This window comes from Chamaea fasciata, unplaced genomic scaffold (assembly GCF_029207755.1).
Source record: "Chamaea fasciata isolate MVZ Bird 193981 ecotype frontalis unplaced genomic scaffold, bChaFas1.0.hap1 SCAF_9, whole genome shotgun sequence".
NCBI classification, from domain to species: Eukaryota; Metazoa; Chordata; class Aves; order Passeriformes; family Sylviidae; genus Chamaea; species Chamaea fasciata.
Genome location: NW_027094094.1, coordinates 32,233,166 through 32,250,942, shown reverse-complemented (window position 1 = coordinate 32,250,942; position 17,777 = coordinate 32,233,166). Strand labels below are relative to the sequence as shown.

At 46.3% G+C, this 17,777-nt stretch overlaps 1 protein-coding gene across 1 annotated transcript; it reads right to left on the bottom strand.

Annotated features, from left to right (window-relative positions):
• Positions 1–1,255: 1,255 nt before the first annotated feature.
• Positions 1,256–17,316, bottom strand: MINPP1 (multiple inositol-polyphosphate phosphatase 1). Its single transcript, XM_066191731.1, has 5 exons — positions 16,776–17,316; positions 15,938–16,126; positions 14,954–15,051; positions 13,946–14,079; positions 1,256–4,846 (listed from the first exon to the last, which is right to left on the bottom strand). Exons 1-5 carry the CDS (start codon positions 17,314–17,316, stop codon positions 4,447–4,449), a joined length of 1,362 nt encoding a protein of 453 aa, XP_066047828.1. The 3' UTR covers positions 1,256–4,446.
• Positions 17,317–17,777: the final 461 nt, after the last annotated feature.

Here is a 17,777-nt window from a genome sequence, read left to right as displayed (position 1 = left end):
AATTCCTTCAGAGCAATATATAAAGCTAAACACAAATCCACTGTTCTTAGCCCAAAAAACCCCTGTAGCCACAATCAGGAGTGGATGGGGAATGTCTGCTCTGTCCCTATGTTCAAGGCACCACCCACATCCCACCAAAAGCCAGAGGGCACCAGGCTGAAGGACCCTGAGCCTGATCTCACCTGGATCCTCTTTCTGGAGTGGTTCCCAGGATCACCTGGGCACCTTCTAGTTCTGTAAGAGATTCAGGCTCTGTTATCACAGGCAGGGAAGCGTTTGAGAGCTACAGGGCACTAATGTGGACAAGCCTGCAGAGCTTTTCTGACCTCTAAATAAATAATACAAAATCCACCTCACTCCCTCCATACTCTTTTTTTCCACAATAATCCCTTCTTCCCTGAGGATGAGGGATTTGTTTCCGCTAACTGAAGACAGTAAGAGGCGTGCTCGAACCTTTCAGCAGAACGTCAGAAAAACAATGCTCCCTTTAAACTCAAAGGGATTGTTAAATTAAATAATTGGGTTCACCACCATAAATGCCACATGCTGTTAGCCTGAATCTTCTCACTCCTGACCTTCACTCCAGGCCAGTCAGGTCAGGAGAAAATCTATAATTTAAAGCCCAGGGAAGCAAGAACTTAACACTTTAAAGATAAGTCATTATTCCTGCCTCAGCAGCACCTGATAATACTACCTTACCTTCAAAAAGTTAGACAACAAACAATTCTTTAATGTATTACAGACAAAAAATAGGGAGAAGGGGAGAAGGATGGTGGTGATTGTGTTCCTTTCCCAAAGGTTCTATGTGGTGTCTTAATTTGAGAGGCATTTCACTCCTTTTCCTGTGACTGCACAGTTTGGGGGACTTTTCCCTGTTTTGAACAAAACATCCTCTATTGTCTTCCATCTCCAGATGTCTTACAAGCAAATACATCTTCACAGAAAATGCAGAAACAGCCCTTAATCAAAAATGATGCCATCCCAGCCACCGCATCCTTTTTGCATCTGCAAAAACCTTGTCAGGAAATTGTTACTGCTTTTCACACCAGGGTTCCTGGAAACAAGAGTAAATCTTTAGTCCCCTCAAAATGTGAGTGTAAAAACCTAATTAAGGCATTTTTCTATTAACCATCGAGGAATCTGATGACCTAAAGTAATCAGAGACACCAACATATGTAACAGCAACCTCCCAACTGTATTTTGAAGGAAAACACAACCATGACTCCAAAGATCATGTCATTATTGCTGCTCAGAAAACAGGTGAAGAAAGTGTGCAGTTTTATTTCACAGCACTAAAAATCCACAAGTTCTCCAAATTCATCCAGTTAGTCCAAGATCATTACAAATCTGCATTTGACAGCCCCACACTAACCAGAATAACAGCAGCTCTTACTAGACAGAAAAAATTCACTTGCCAGAAAGATTAAACATTTTAACAAATTAAAATGTACTTCACACATATTGAAGGCCAGCATACAAGAACACTGTTGGTATTTCCCATCAGTGAGAGCTTCCAGTTTCAGAAAGGTTGCAAAGAGAGTCCTTGACAGATGTCTGAGATGATGCCTCCAGAGCCACAGGAAGGAGGAGAAAGCATGGTCTTGCAGGACTTTTGCAGGATGGGGGAATGTGCACTGCCAGATGTGGTAGCCTGATCAAACACCGCATACTGAGCTAGTGCCCAACACTGAAGTATTTTGATCCATTTTAGTTTTCTTTTTTTAAGTATCTAAACAAATGTCTTTGTTTATTAGACAAAAGGGTCAGAGTGAAGTCACCTCCCCAGTGCTAAGTATCAGAGTAAGTGCCCAGAGTATTTATGTCCCAACACTTCTATAGTGCCACAATGGTGCAAGGTTTCCACACTGAGCCTCTAATTCTGCCAAAGGAGTGAGTCAGAGCATCCTCTAAACACAGATCAGAGCTCCAACAGCGCATTTTCCTCTCAGGTAAATTGCTGACAGCAGCTGAAGAGAGATCTGTTACAGCGGGGGTGTGAGGGACCCAGGCTCCAAGGTGAAACAGGGAACAGCTTCTGAGGGCACTCCACAATAGAAGGTGTTTTTTGGTTCCTGCACCTCATCTGGCACACAATCAAAAAAGCAGTCAAGTGCAATGTATTCCTCCCTCCATAAGGAAGAAGGATGTATATTTTAACAAATGTGATGTCTTAAAATCAGTCTTGCTGAACTAACAACAGGATCCTCCATTCATCTCCCATAGTCAGGCTTTCATCCCTTCTGTTCATGAATCATCACTGACTCACAGAAAAAAATATTTGTTCAAAGGTGGATTTTCGCACCCTCGTATCTGCTCTTTCCAAACTTAACTGCCTTTAAACAAAGGCTCATTTCTTCGTAGCCTGACTCAAATGTTGCAATAAAGTTCTTAACTGGCATCTGTCACAACCATTTGCATCAGTTGACTTAGTCTCAAGGTAGGATCATGTGAAAGAGGAGACATGCAAAGGTGATTGAGCAGGAGTCCTATGCAGGGGCTGACAATTATCCTGACCTATATTCCTCTGGTTGTTGCAGCACTGAACTCCTCCCTAACCATTTATTCAGCTTCAGAAAGAGCTGCGGATTTAACACAGGCAAGTGTTGAAATATTTGAATCAGTATCTTCAGTGAGCTCTTGGTATCTGCAGCAAGTGGTGCACTAATCAAACAGGGCCCTGAAAGCACAGGTAGGGAAATGCCCTTCATTCAGAGAGCAACAGCAAAAACCAGGCGTTCAACTGCTCCTTAACTTACAGCTATGTACACATGAAGTGCTTTTATACAAGGTATATTAAGAAGAAAAAAAGTGACAAAAGCCTGAGTCCTCAGGAAAAAAAAAATTAAAACCCCATACACTAAGTATAACTTTTCTCAACTTGGAGTTTGGCTTTCTTTTTTCAGTTTTTGCAGCAGTCAAGTTCCCAGTTCCGGGGGTGAGCCTACAAAAAGGACTTATCAGGTGCACTATAGGCCTTTATACCCTCAACTGCTGCAGGCTATGCTCTGGTAATCGTTTATTCGCAGTCTTCACCTGCTGCCCAGGAAACAGCAAAATAAACCCCACTTTACAGGGTGAGCTCTGAACACTCATCAGATGGTGAGAGTGCACACTTCAAGAGCTACCAGCACCATAAATCCATACTCTTATTTGCTTTGGGGCAACTTGGTCAAACAGTTATTCCCTTGCAGGTGATGAAGGAATCTTTATCTGACTTAATTCAGACATTTCTCATCAGTTATCTTCAGTTTTCCTTTTACAGTCACACTGCACAGATCTAAAACACTTCCCAGCTTTCAGGCATAAGGAAACCTACTTAAAGTGTAGTTGCTTTAAAATATCAACCGTCCTTCTATGCCATTCACCCCTTTAAAACCAGCTGCATTGCAAAAGCAAGGTGACACACCAAATGTGTAAGGCCTACATAAGTGGCAGCTTGTTTGGTGCCTTAAAGTTAGGAGAAGTCAAGTCTCAGCCAAATCTTTAGACAGTTCAAAAACCTGGATTTAGAGTTAGCAACAATTCCATTTCAAGCAGGAGGCTGGAGACATCAGAGGTGTTTTCCAGCCAGAGCTGGTAGGAAAACTGTCACCACCTGGCCAGGACACCAAGAGATTCAGAGCCATAGCACAGCCTAACCTGAATGCCCAAGTAACACCAGAAATGGATGGTGTTAGTGAAAGAATACTCGAGTATTTCGAGAATAACTGCTGCGAGTCCCAGAGCACCTTAAAGGAAGACTGGCTACTTTCCACTCCCTCACTTTTATGTCTTTTTTCCCCTACTTCTTTTTAAAGATAATTTACTTACCCTGAAGACTAACTTGCTGTGCAGGATGGGTTGATGATGACCTTAGGACTTTTAATTCCTTGCCCTTTTTCAAGCAGGTGATGCATGCAGGAACTCCTCCTACTTTAAAATGCCCAAAATAGAAATGGCGCTGTCCAGGCAGAAGTTGTGCAGCTGTGGAGAAGGACTATGTACCCTCTCCCTTCTAGAAGCTTGGGAAAAGGATCAAAAAAAGGTTTGAAGTATTTCATGCATGGCACAGGAAAACAGCAGCAAGAAACACAGGCAGCACAAACCAATACTGAATCAGTCCAACCACCTTCAGATCCAGTAAAACAGAAGCTGCCCCAGCTCTTAAATCCATCTATGGCCCATTCATAACAGAAGTGACCAATGAAATCAGCTTATTTGCACATATAAACACACAGGTATTTGTGTCTTGCATCACGCATTTCTCACAACTTCCCTGTGACAGCAGTTGTTTATGCAGTTCTGCTTATGCAACAGAGAACCAGTGCACCAAGCTGAGACAACCCCCCAAATCTGCAAAGTTAGAAAATCAACATAGCAGCAGCAAATCATCCAAAGTGCTTGTTCCTAATGCCTGTGGAACTGAACCCAGACCGATCTGAAGAACACTCGTCCAGTTTCATTCCCTCACAGCTCATCGACAGCAGTGACGTTGACTTTGGGCAACTCGCACTCCTCTTTGAAGTGGCAGTTTTCCAGGATGTCCTTGTAGTAGTCCTTGAGGTCTGTGTAGGTGGAGGTGGTCTCGTTGGAGTGATGGAAGGCCAGCAGCTTCTCGTTGAGCAGCAGCTGCACCTGGTACTCCTCCTGGGAGGCGTTCACGTGGTCGCAGTGGTAGAGCACGAACACCAGGTTGGCCGCGTAAGGCACGATGCGGCCGCTGCGGAATTTCCGCTGCGCGTGCCGGGCGTAGTTGTTGGCCAGGAGAGGCTCATCATCTTTGAAGTAACCCATCAGGGCAAGCAGGGGCTGCAGGGTCTCTGCATGCCCAACTTGGACAATCAAAGGTGAAGAAATGGGTTTGGAGCTACAAAAGAAAAGAAGTGGAAGGGATGAGCAAGAGCCTGTGCTTTAAACAGAACACCAACACGCGGCACAGCTGCCAGCGACCACGGCTGAAGGGCACCCTAAACCTGTGTTCCGTCCCAGGAAATCCCCTTTGGGAAGTTCCATCGGGTACAAACATTTTAAAGGCAGTTCTCCAAACTTTGTCCAAGTATTGATCTGAGGCCAGCGCAGTGAGGGTCAGCAAGGCCGAGTGCCGGGTCCTGCCCTGGGCTCAGCCCGGGCCCTGCAGCTCCAGGCTGGGGCACAGGGGCTGGAAAGGGCCCGTGGGGAAAGGCCCTGGGGGTGCTGTGCCAGCGGCTGGACAGGAGCCCAGGGGTGCCCGGGGGGGCACCGGGCCAATGGCCCCTGGGCTGTGCCAGCCATGGGGTGGCCACAGGCCCAGGGCAGGGCCCGTCCCCTGGGCTGGCCCTGCCGAGGGACCTCCAGGGCTGTGCCCAGTGCTGTCCCTCCTGGCCAGAGAGCCCCGGAGGGGCTGGAGCGTGTCCAGGGAAGGGAAGGGAGCTCACATACACAGTCAACCCCTTCACTGCGTGTGAGAGAGTCTCCTTCAAATCATCAGCAGCATTTACCAAATTTAGTCTGAAGACATGATCCAGTGATGCAGGACAACAGCTGTCCCTCCCCAGTTCAGCAGTCCAAATGACCAGCAGGAATGCTGCTATTACCAATTCCTGAGGACACCGGCAGCCAGAGGGAGAGGATGCTCCCTCAGGAAGAGGTCACGGACTCATACCATGACCAAGGAGAGTTTATGTAACAGAAGGTTACACACTGCTCAGCCAAGAGGAGATAAGAGCTGCCTGGCTGTGCCAGGAAGCACCAGCCAAGAGGAAAATCTGACCCTTGCTCTGGGGAAGCATGATGGCTTTTGGGGACCATTTCCAAGTGGCCCAGGTCACTTGATCTAGCACAGGTAAATACAGGTTTAGCTTTCCGGAGACATATCTTGATTGGTCTGAAAAGGAGGTGTTTCCTCTGCTCCAACCCAAAGCAAGGGAAAAATGGTTAACTGGGAGACTTGTCTATGGATTGGAACTTTGGACAGCTCAGCAGGAATTAAGTGCTGAGCCAGGATAGGCCCTACCAGCTCAGTGCAGCCACTGCACTTGTGCAGTCTGACACACACCTTGTACCATGCTCCTGGTGAGCCTGAGTCCATCTCACTCCACTCCTCAGACTCTCCCCTGAGAGAGTTTTAGACAAAACGTCCCTTAAAAATATATCCAAACCCTGCCTCTGTTTTCTGTTCAAAAGAAGCAGCCTTCAAACCACATAAAGGCTCTCTGTGGAGGACACTGTATTTTTTCCCACCTATGCCTTTGTTGCACCAAGATCTTTACATTCATCACACTCTTCCAGCTCCTCCAAAATCAGTGTTCCTGCCCATGCTCTCCCATTGCTACTTATGACCCTTTCACTCATTTTAAAATAATTGTAAAGCTTTTGGATCCTTGAATCCCTTTCTCTTCCCTTCCCTCTCTTGTCCACTTGACCAGTTCATGTCTATCCTCTTTCCCATCCACACATACCTGCAGGGAACTATTTTTAGATTTTAGGACATGTTCACATCCCTCCTGTCACAGCAGCAAGACAGATGTCTATGGAAGGAAACAGAAGGTCATTCCTTTGATCTCCTGCAATTTCCAGCTCAGAAGTCTCCAGGGCCAGAGGTGGCTTCTAGGAAATGAATCACTCCTTTGCCAAATCTCTCCTTCAATCCACATGCATTTCTAGCACACACAATGTGCTGTGGCAAGGAGTTGCACAGCTGTACACATTGCTCTTAATTTTTTCTATTTGTAGATGCCATGTCCCATTTAATCTATTCTACTCACAGCTTTGCAATAGTGTTCTGTCCAAGTTGAGAAATCCTACCTTAATCCTTCCACCATTTTCCACATGCGCTATATCCCTTTAGATCAGAATATCAGAATGCCCAGTACTCAAGAAACATAAGCTACACAAATCAATGCTACACCCATGAGCTCTCTGCTTAATTCCTGATATCCAACATGGAATGGTTTGGATTGGAAGGGACACTAAAGCTCATCACATTCCAAACTAGCTGTCCCTGCCAGGGGCACCTTCCATAGGCCAGGCTGCTCCAAACCCCATTTGCCTGAAGTTTGAGATATCTCAGACAGCCACAACAACCTCATAACTCAGACCCTGAGCAATAAGTTCTACCAGATTCTATCCAACAGGTGATAAGAAGGTCATTGTCCCCCATGTGGATTACTTGACAGCCCTGCAGTTTTCCAGCCCAGTCAGTCTCCCCAGGTCCTTTCACAATCTTTCTAGTAGAAAGACTTCATCTTATTTATCTTGAATAAAACTGCCACATTTGCAATGCCACTGAACTTGTTACCTCTTTTTCCTACGTCATTTACAACATTTTGAGCAGGTCAGATCTTTCCAGCTCTAGCTCAGCTAGGGGAAAAAAAAAAAAAAAAATCAATCAGCTGTCACTACCTTCCGTTTCTTGCAATTTTATCAATTTTTTCCCCTGTGTAAGGACATTTCCCCTTAACCCCATCTTCTTGATTTCTTAAGGAAACCTGTTCAGAAAGATGCTTGGAAATCATGACTATGGCTACCAGATCACCCTATTTTGTATTTGCTGATCCCTGCCCATAGCTCCAAGAGGAATGTTTTCCTTTTGAAGAGCCATCCTAACACTTCTCAGGTGTATCAGATTCATCAAGGTGCTCAGCAGTACTAGTCTGGAGCATTAGTTCTACAAAACTGGCTTGGAATTCTGATTCTGTCCTGGAGCTGCTTTTTAAATTTTTCCCTTATTCAACTGTTTGTATTTTCATGTTGTCCCAGCTGCATGGTGGTCTTTGTTTGGTTAACTAAAAGGGAAGCTGGGAATGCAAATATGCTGCTAGAATCTCCAAAACAACCTTACACAGGCATTACTGACTCCACAGGGAATGGATTTCACATCCCACTACTCAAACAAGGTTTCAGAAATGCTAAGACAAAAAAACCCAACCAAACAAAAAACAAACAAACAAAAAATCAAAAAACAAAAAACGAAAAAACCACCACACCCCAAAAAACAACACAACATTCTGCAACACCACCACAACACGCTTTAAGCACAGTCTGGCTTTACTTTCCAGCTGATGCTAAGCAGGAATGTTGAAATTGAAGTAAATCACAAAAAAATAGAGCAAAAAGTAAATCACAAAAAACCCAGCAAGTCATATGTTAGCAAAGCAGTAAATAAATTATAGCACAGACAAGTTTTTAAGAACAAGGGAAGAAGTGGGAAAGAAAGGACTAAACAAGGTGCTCATTCTCAGTGTGGCTTGAGCTTTTCCCTCACCTACTGTAGTCTCATGAAATTCTCATGCCAACAGGCCAAACAGCCTTGGGAGGCAAAACAAACCTCTCCCACTCAGAGCTATCCCACCAGATTAGCTTAATGGGGATTAAAACTGTTTCCTGATACGACACAACCCTGGAGCTCTCCACAGCCTCTTTAGCACAGCATTCCCGGTCTTTCCCCAGTACTGGTGATTTCCCAGACTGCTCCAGCACTCCCTGTTCAGTCTCCAAGGTCAGGACTCCAGCTCAGATGTGGTTTCCTATCATCCAGCAATGACAATTAGAACAGCCATCAAGGTTAAACAGCAATATTTTTAATTGTGGGGAAAATGATGACCGATCACCTCTTCAGAGAATACACACAGGCAAAGGTTACAACTGCCCCTGCATTTCTGATAAAGGCAGAGCAAGCAACAAAACCCTGATAAACAGTAGCTGAGGCTGATAAAATATTGAATGGCAGGCCTGGTGTTTCCAGGCTCAGTTCGCGTCACAATCTATCAGTGACTCAGCATCTCCTTGGAAGTATCAAAGCTCCCAACATCTTCCTCTGGCAATTACTAATGGCATTTCAATCCACTTTCTCCTTTCCCTTTTATTTACAAGCACGTGGCTTGGGAAAGCCCACTGAGGAAATCTCATTCCCACCTCTGATGGGAGATGAAGGGACTGTGCATACAACTCTGCCATAAAATATCAGGAGCTTGTTTAAAAGTGATTGGTTTCATCTTCATTTCATGGGGCACTTCCAAATGAGCAGAGGAAGCTCTCAGTAGGCAGAGCACAAGCAAGGTTTCATTGGAGAGATGTGCCAGCTCCTGAAGTGTCCACATTGGGGTTTTATGGGTTTTTTTTACCTTTTAAGTAAATCTGTCCGCAGATGAAAATGAAGAAAGTACTGAACAGTTCAGCAGCACTACCCCAAAGGCCAAGTCTCACCATGGGGGAAAAAAAAGCATTGTGGGATTTATCATCCAGGCAAATTCTAGTTCTCCCGGATCTCAGAAGATTTGGCTTTAACTCTGAATCTTCTGCATCAGCTCACCCATCCTCAAGAGCAGATCACTCCTACTCTTCCCAGGACTACTGATAGTTCATTTTCCATATGGAAAAAGTGAACTTTCTTTTAACCCAAGTTTATTTTCTAAGCATTGATTGGACTTTCAGTTAGAAGTTACTCAAACCCCAGGAAACAGTGGGGTAAGATGAAACATTTCCTGCAGCAAAGCTCAACCAGCCAACCTTCAAACCTCATGTAAAAATCCCTCGAACAACTGCACAGAAGGTAAGCTTTAACACCTGTTTAACAAGCAAGCTTAGACTACATTCTGTCCCTTTTCTCCCTAATAAAAAAGCCAGGTCAAAGGACTCCAAAATCTGCTTTCAACTATGGGATGAATTCTTCATTCTTCTCACTTCCCCTTGTGATTTATTTCAGGAAAAAAGAAAAAGCTGGACAAATCCTAAACACAGAAGGAAGCAGCAGAGATCTGTGGTGGTACTCAGAGGGCACCAGAAATATTTAAATATTGTTAAAGCTCAGAGGGTTTTCACCAGTGGGAATAATAATAATAAAAAAAAGTTTTTAAAAAAATCTGTCAAATAGTATTAAGTCCTCATTTGTCAAAACTTCCACTTTAAATAGAAAGCAGCAAATCATTCCCAGAATCAGCACCAACAAAATGCCAAGACATTGACAAGAGAAAATTTCTCTACTGCTGCAGAGGGAGCAAGCTCAGTCATGACAAAAGCAAACTTGAAAAGCTGACTGGACTACACAAAACTCATTAAAAACCCTGATTAAAAGGCTCTTATCTACTCCTGCAACTCTTAATCACTCAGAGCGCTAATTAGGCTAGGCCTCCTTGTGTCTCACCCAGAGCTGCTGCACTTCCAAAGGCTCTTTCCCGGCTGACACCACCTCTCCCATTGTTTCAAACCCCAGAGATCTGCAGCAGCAGCACAATGCTCGCTGTTGACCCATCATGAGCCAAAACCAAACCAAGAGGCTGATGGACTTGTCAAACCCTTTCTGCCCAAGGTGAACACCGGTCAGACCAGTTCATTTGTCTGCTACTTGCCTGTGAACTGTTTAGTTTGGGTTTCTCATTCTTATATAAAAGGGTATGACTCTACCAAAATTGCTCAGATACTTTTTCAGATCAATCCTGAGCAAGCATATATTAACTAAGTAATGTGAGATTGAGGACATGCTGGAGAGTCTGAAAGGCCCAAGAAACTTTAAATCCGTAGTTCTGGGCAGACAGACGAACAGCCACATTCCCAGGGGAGAGACCCTGAGCTGCCCAGCTCTCTGAGAAGTCAGCAAACACACACACTTCAGAAATGGGAGATGCTGCTGAATGTACCACAAGGATCTGTGGCAAATTTCACACCTCTGGCTTCCCCAAAAGCTCCCCTGAGTCATGTCAGAAGTCCCACCTTCGAAAGATGGAGCAATCAAAGCCAACCACACACTATGATACAGAGGTGCTGACAGACATCCACTGTTTCTTCATGGAAGTCATCCCAGCAGCAGTGAAGGGGTTTTAATAAAAAACCTGACAACGTTTTGAACCTGAGCAAAAGGGGATTTTCAATCTAATTATTTCATTGCTACTGCATAAGTAGAAGCTTTTTGCTCAGTTCTCTTTGTAGAGTTTTGAACTGTGAAGTGGTTTTAGATCATCCATTCTATTCCTTTGTACTGAGTCAGAGGTTTGGAAGGAGCAATTAGGGCACAGCAGTAAATGACTCCTGAAATGTTACCAATTGTGTTGGGAAGTGACCTGCAAAGAAGAAGGCAAATTACATGCAACAATAAAAGCCGCCAATAAATTGCCAAATTAGTCTGTTTACAGCTTTGTGGTATAACTCACAAAGATTACCTTCAATAGCTCTTGAACCCTATTCAAATTCAAGTAAGTCGCCTTTTCTTTTTTATTTTTTAATACCTTGGACCAGTACACTCTCTTAAAGGAAACCACCACCAAATATTTTGCAATGCATGCAAAGTATTATCAACACACACTGTAAATAATGAGATGGCTGCACAAAACACCCTCCCAATTTCCAGAGCCTTATGGTAACCCATTTGGGCAGTTCAAGCAATAACAGGTGTGTCATATTCTTTCACCAGCAGGAAATATTAATGTTAAATGTTAGAAGAAAAAAAAAATGCAAAGTCTAAGCTTTAGCGGATAGCTGATAAGCTTTAAAGTGTGTCACAACTGATTTGCAAAACCGCTCCTGCCCAAGTGTGCAGCTGCAAAGATTTTGAAAATCAGAGGAGCAGCTTCATATTGCATTAAGTACCAAAATACCTGAATTTCTCATCAACACACAGAGTTCCTATGGGCAAAATACTGTCCATTAAACTGCTGGGAAAACCAGCAGTGAAAAGTAATTCCTCACCAGCTTCTCTGGCTATTTTCTCTCCCTAGCAGGCAGACTTGGGAAAAAACACAATTCTTTATAATTGTGAAGACAGAAGACAACTGCCCAACTATATCATTTCAGTACAGTGCATTTCACATGGGTTTGATGTGGAACAAGTGAAATTTTTAATCAAAGTCTATTTTCTAAGCAAAAATGGTTTCATTTTACATACATCTCTTGTGATACATTCCATTTTATTTTTGTAACTAAGAAAATTTGTATGGAAGACAGTCCTGGCCCCCAACCTATCCCTTTCACAGCTCTTAACACCATCTTGCTGTACAGCAAGACCTGCACAGAACAGAATATTGCCAGTTTAAACCCTAGAGTTATACTGGAGTTCATATGATGGGAAAGCCTACAACCATCTGAAACTTTTGCACTGCAAACTGAAAGTGGGACTAATTAGTAACAGGTATTTATTACTCCCTTCATCATGTTTAAGGAAAGACTAATCATCAGGAAGGGTTTTCCACCAAGGAAATGAAAGCAAGCTTTGATAAGGCAGCTAAGTTTGGTGAACAGATTGCAAGGGCAACAATCACTTCACGGAGGAAACAGGTTTTCTCTTTTTAATGTCACTGTAACTGGGAATGAAAACAGAACAAAGCTATTGAACAAAAATGCATAAAGTATGCTACAAAAATACAGCTTTGCCAATACTGCTCTCCACTGCCAAGTCTGGAGAAGAACAAATAATCCAGATCCCTCAGCTTCTTCCCAGAACAGCAATGCTTCCCTTTTTACTTCTGGATAGCCCAAGTTTTCCAAAAAGAAAAAAAGATTTTGGGGCAAAGATAATGCCCTGGAAGTAAATTTCTTTTCCTTAAATTTTGAGTAATTTGTTGTTCTTAAACTTTTAGAGCAAGCAGCCAGTTATAAATCAATGTTAAACATAATGACATTGAAACGACATTCCACTGAAAGACACTTCATCATCACAAAAGTTCATTTTCTGAAAATGCTGCAAAAATATTTAACCTGTTGCCTTGAAGCTGACCATCACCATATAAAGAAAGAAGAGACTGGCATATCTTTTTACTTGCATGTTTTCTCATTTTTCACTGCACTCTCACACTGCCACAGGGTGTCTCTCTGCACAGATGAAAAAGATTAATCTCTCTCTCTGTAGATGAAATAAGATTAGCTGCATCTCTGCTGCCTAGATTCCAAGACAGACAAGTTGACCCTGTTAGATTCCGCCATCCTCTGCAGGGTTACCCGACCCAGCCTATTCCCAGGTCTCCGGTGCTTTACGAGTGCCACCTCCTGTTGCGGAAGGGAGTAACACATTCCCGTGACGTTCGGCTACCCTGGCTTTCCTCTTCCCGCTTAGGATGAGGCTCGTCCTGAACGCTGCCCATCCAGCTTGGGATTTTAAGGATGTAGGGTCCCGATCCTTTACACTCACTGCCTGCTTCCTTCTGTGAGGGCAAAACAGCACCACGAGAACCCCACGGGCTGCAACTGAACTTCCACAGCCAATGCTGAGAGACACAAAGTTACTACAGTGCTTGGGAGCTCGGTCTCAGACACCTGCTCCTCCCACATCGCAATAAATCAGAAATCTCCATCTGTACCTCCTTCTTCCAACTACGGTTTTTGAGTTTTAAAAAAATTATTATTAAACTTACAGGGATGTTTTATATACAGTTGAGACACAGCTGCAACTAGTGTGTGTAATGTAAAGATTGAAAGGCTCTCACTGCTCAAAGAGGAAAGGACACTAAAGGGGAACAAAACTGATCACCTCTCCTTCCTTTATGCAATCTTATGGCCCTATCCTTGATATCCTGTACTTTTTAAAAATGTCCATACCAATCTGCTAAGGTATGAATTCACGTGACTGATGATTAACCACGTTTACAAAAGAACACGCATGCACGTTGTAAACTGACATTTAAGCAACAAAGTATTTTTAACAAGGAGATTTTCACAAAAAAAGCTCATTATTTTAACTCCGTGCCTCCTCTCAAACTGCAGGAAGAGAACACCACTATCAGACAGCAGCTGGCTGCTCCCAGAAGGCCTGTGTGGATCAAGTTAAAAGATGGAAACACTTTAGCTGAGCACAAAAGCATCAATGAAAGCAGAAAAAATATACTCTTCAAAGCAATACTGCTCCAGGAAAAATTGTATTCTCGCTGGTAAAATTCTCCTAGCTCCAGCCCTCCTAATGTTGCCATGATTGGAAGTAAAGCACTGAGCTTCCTTTCACATGAAATCCAGCTCAGGATCGACCACAGAAAGCTCACACTCAAAGCACTGAAGCCTCTCGATTTACCTTTTGCTCTCTTCCACTGCTTTGTCCAAGTGCTGGAAGATATCCTGGAATAAAACGCAGCTGGAGCGACTGTTGATGTCATAGCCATATCCTCTCTTCCAGTATTGCTTCAGGTCGTTCAGGTATTCCAGCACCTGAAATGAGAGCTCACAGGTTATTACTGCACCGAGAGAAAACAAAAAGCTCACAGCCTGGAGCAATGAGACAAAAACAACCCCAAACACCAAGGCTCCAGGTGAAACTACTTCAGCATAAAACCAGACAGCAGCAACAATCACAGCCAGGTGAGGTGCGGCACATCACGAGACAACCACTATCCACTTTTTTAGCACTTCTGATTTTGCCTTTGGCTCATCATTCTTCCCACAGAATCCATCCCACACCTTTAGCCCAGCTTGTCTGTTTTCACGTTCCAGAGACGTGCACCATCTCAAGTAGCCAGAACTATGCCTTGGAATTATGCAACAGCACACGGTGCTCTCCTCGTTCTCTGTTCCTTTCCTGACAATTCCTGACATCAAAGTAATTTCCCACCTCCCTGCTGAATTATTTATAACTAGACTGAACAGGGCAGGTCTCAGCAGAAGCCCACAGGAGATCACTTATTCCTAACTGCCCACCCTCTGGCCAAACACCTACCTATGCAAAGGTCTCCTCTTTTCCCAGGGGTGCAAATTTCCTTAAGAGCCTTGGGGGAGCCTTACTGAACATCAAAAGTTATATCAAACAATTTTGAAAGAAGAGGAACAAACATTTGTCTCATTTATCTGGGTTCTAGTGGGTTTTGTCAACAGGCATTTGTTTGGTTTAGAGAGCTGATAGTCCCCAAAACCAAACAGAGTCTTAGAGGCCCTGGAAGACCTCACTGGACATACCCTGGAGTGAATTTTACCATGTAAAAAACACACGTTACAGCATGGTTTGGGGTGGAAGGCCATTTAAGATGATCTCATTCCAAACCCCCTGCCACACTTTCCACTAGCACAGGTTGCTCCAAGCCCCACGTACCTTGGCATCTTCTTCACTGAAGAGTGAACACCACGGGGAGGTCACATTTTTTATGGCCAGCTCATATGAGCAGGTGAGAAAAGCCACTTGAACAAGATCTGCAATAAATTAAACAAACAAGCAAGAGATAAACCACTGCTACACAAGTAGCACCTTCCTCTCCTCAGTTTACCTTTAAAATGAATCGCAATTACTGTTTGGCAATGCAAACAATGAAACCAAATAAACAAATGGCAGGACAAAGACCAAGCACAAAAAACCCCACAGTTTAACAGAATTATTGTGCAATATCCAAATTTTGGACTGCAACCTCTTCTCATTACAAGGGGAAAACAAGAGCACTTCACATTAAATGCTGCCCATCTGCTGATTTGCAATAGGTGTCAGCTACTGGTGCAGCCACACAGGTCAGAAGAGTCAACACAGGGAAGCTGTGAGGTCCTGGACAGCTCCCCCTCCACATCAGCAGCTGAGCACCAGCAGCACCAGGCTGAACTGTGTTTCCAGCACATCCCTAATGCTGCAATCCCGACAGCAACACTTATTTTGGGGGTCTTTTCCCACCATTTGACCACACAGGGAAATCCAGAACTTCTATTCTGGACAGGTGAGTTATCACACAGACACACACGGTTGCTTTTCCTCAGGTCATTTATGTGCTTGAGTTGTACCGGGTTTCACAAAAGCTCTATCTGCTCCAGAAAGCAAAATTAAAAGAAAAACACTCAAATCCCTCCAAAACCAGGTAAAGCTGATTTCATCTACAGGAAAGATTCTTTCAAAGATGTTGAAACTTCTGACCACTATCCAACAATCATTCATTACTGCAACACCAACACAGACTTACAGTCTCATGCACTTAATTAGAGACTGCATCTCCAAGTCACAGCCACTTTAAATTACCTATTCTGCATAACTACATGTCTTGGAAGTTGTTCTTGGCCAGCCTGGGAGCTGAAGCCACCTGTAACAGGAATTCCTTACCTGCATTTAGCTCCTCCACTGGCAAACACAAGGCACTGGCCACCTTCTCCAGGACCTTCTTCATCTCAGGCCCCTCTTTGAAAGCGTTCACCTGGCACATGGCCGCGTCGTTCTCCTCCACCAGGGCCACAAACTTGGCGCAGTGATCGAAGAACCGCATCAGGGAGTCGTTAACTTCAACCTCCACCTCTGAAAGCAAAACATCGGGGCATCAGGGGGAGCACCACCACCCCCAAAGGTACCAGCATGTGGCCACCACGACACCCTCCAAGGGACAAGCTGCCCACCACAGCTGTGTCCCCATGGAGGGGCTGCATGGTCCCCCTCAACCTGGGCACGGGGATGTGGGACCGGTCTTGTGCCTTCCCTCAACCACAGGGAGGGCAAGGGACATTCCCAACTCCTCTGGGAGCGTCGGGGGCTCCCTCAGGGAAAGATTCTTCCAGCCACGCAGGAAGGCATCAGGAGTCCCCCAGGGAGATCATGGTGTTCCCTCAGGGCTGGATCGAGGCTCCCCCAGCTCTCAGGGAAAACACTAAGGAGAGGGATGGAAGCCCCGCATGGAGGTTGTGAGGCACACCATCGCCTCTGGGAGAGCCAGGAATCCCTCAGGGAAGGCCAGGGGCTGCCCCAGTCCCTCAGGGAGGACACGGGAGTCACTCAGTCAGGGCACGGCTCTCCCTCACCCCCTGAGGGAGCAGGCCCCCAGAGAGCACCTGGCGCACCCTCACGGAGGGCACGGGAGTCCGCCATCCCCTTGGGAGAGCCGGGAATCCCCCGGCCCTTCAGGAACAGCCAAGCGCTCCCCCAGGGAAAGGAGCGGGTGCCGCGCACTCACCGTCGCCGCCGAAGTCGAGGGTGGGCCCGAGCCCGCGGCGGAAGGCCGCCCCGCTCTGCAGGCAGCGGTGCTTGGAGCTGCTGGCCAGCGCCAGGCGGCGGCGGGCGGCGAAGAGCGCGGGGAAGCGGGCGGCCATGCGCCGGGCCAGCTGCTCCATGTCGCGCCGGCCCTGCGGCGCCAGCCGCCCGTCCAGGCTCTCCTCGTACCACATGGGCCAGTCGGCCAGGGCGGCGGCGGCGGGGCAGGCGGCGGCTCCCGCGGCCCGGCGGAGCAGCCGGGCGTGCAGCTCGCCCAGCCGGCGGATCTGCCCGGCCGTGGGGTAGCGGGTGCCGTGGCGGAGCACGGCGCGGAGCTGCAGCGGAGCGCAGGAGGCGGGCAGCGAGCCGCCCGCCCCGGGCCCCAGCGACAGCGGGTCGCTCACCAGATACGGGTTCACCTCCTCGTAGCGGGACTTGGTGCCGAAGTAGCCGCTCAGCCCCGCGCTGGCCAGCGGCAGGACGAGGAGCAGCGGCAGCAGAGCGGCTTCCCGGCGAGGCTCCATGGCTACAACTGCGCGGCTGCCGCAGGAAGAGGCGGAGCGGGGACGCCTCTTCACGGCTTCGGCAGCTCCAGGGACCGCCCCAGCCCGGCTCCTCCCGTCCCCTCACGGCTGCGGCCGCCCCCTCACAGCTTGGTCCGTCTCTTCACGGCTCCGCTCGCCTCAAGGCGGCTCGGGGGCTCCCCCGCTCCATCCCAGCTTCACCCGAGCCCTCTCGGCTTCAGGCGTCCCCTCACGGCTTCGTCCGCCCCGGCCCGGGACACTCGTGCCCAGGCGGGGCGGGGACGGGAGCCCCGAGCCGTCTGGCCTATTTTTCTATCTGCTTTGCCTCTGTGGAGCCTCACTGGCTTCACAGAGCTCAGTAAAAACAACAACAACAAAAAGTCAATACACAGACACGAGGGGAATGGTTTAATTCCCCTTAATTGATTTAATTCGATTGTACAGAGAGAACAACTGGCTCG

Excerpts from the sequence above, each read along its gene's own strand:
- MINPP1 (XM_066191731.1), bottom strand. The coding sequence starts at position 17,316 with ATGGAGCCTCGCCGGGAAGCCGCTCTGCTGCCGCTGCTCCTCGTCCTG. Across the intron at positions 16,127-16,775 it reads CCTCGACTTCGGCGGCGACG|AGGTGGAGGTTGAAGTTAAC; the intron begins GTGAGTGCGCGG and ends TTTTGCTTTCAG. Across the intron at positions 4,847-13,945 it reads GCAGTGGAAGAGAGCAAAAG|CTCCAAACCCATTTCTTCAC; the intron begins GTAAATCGAGAG and ends TTTCTTTTGTAG.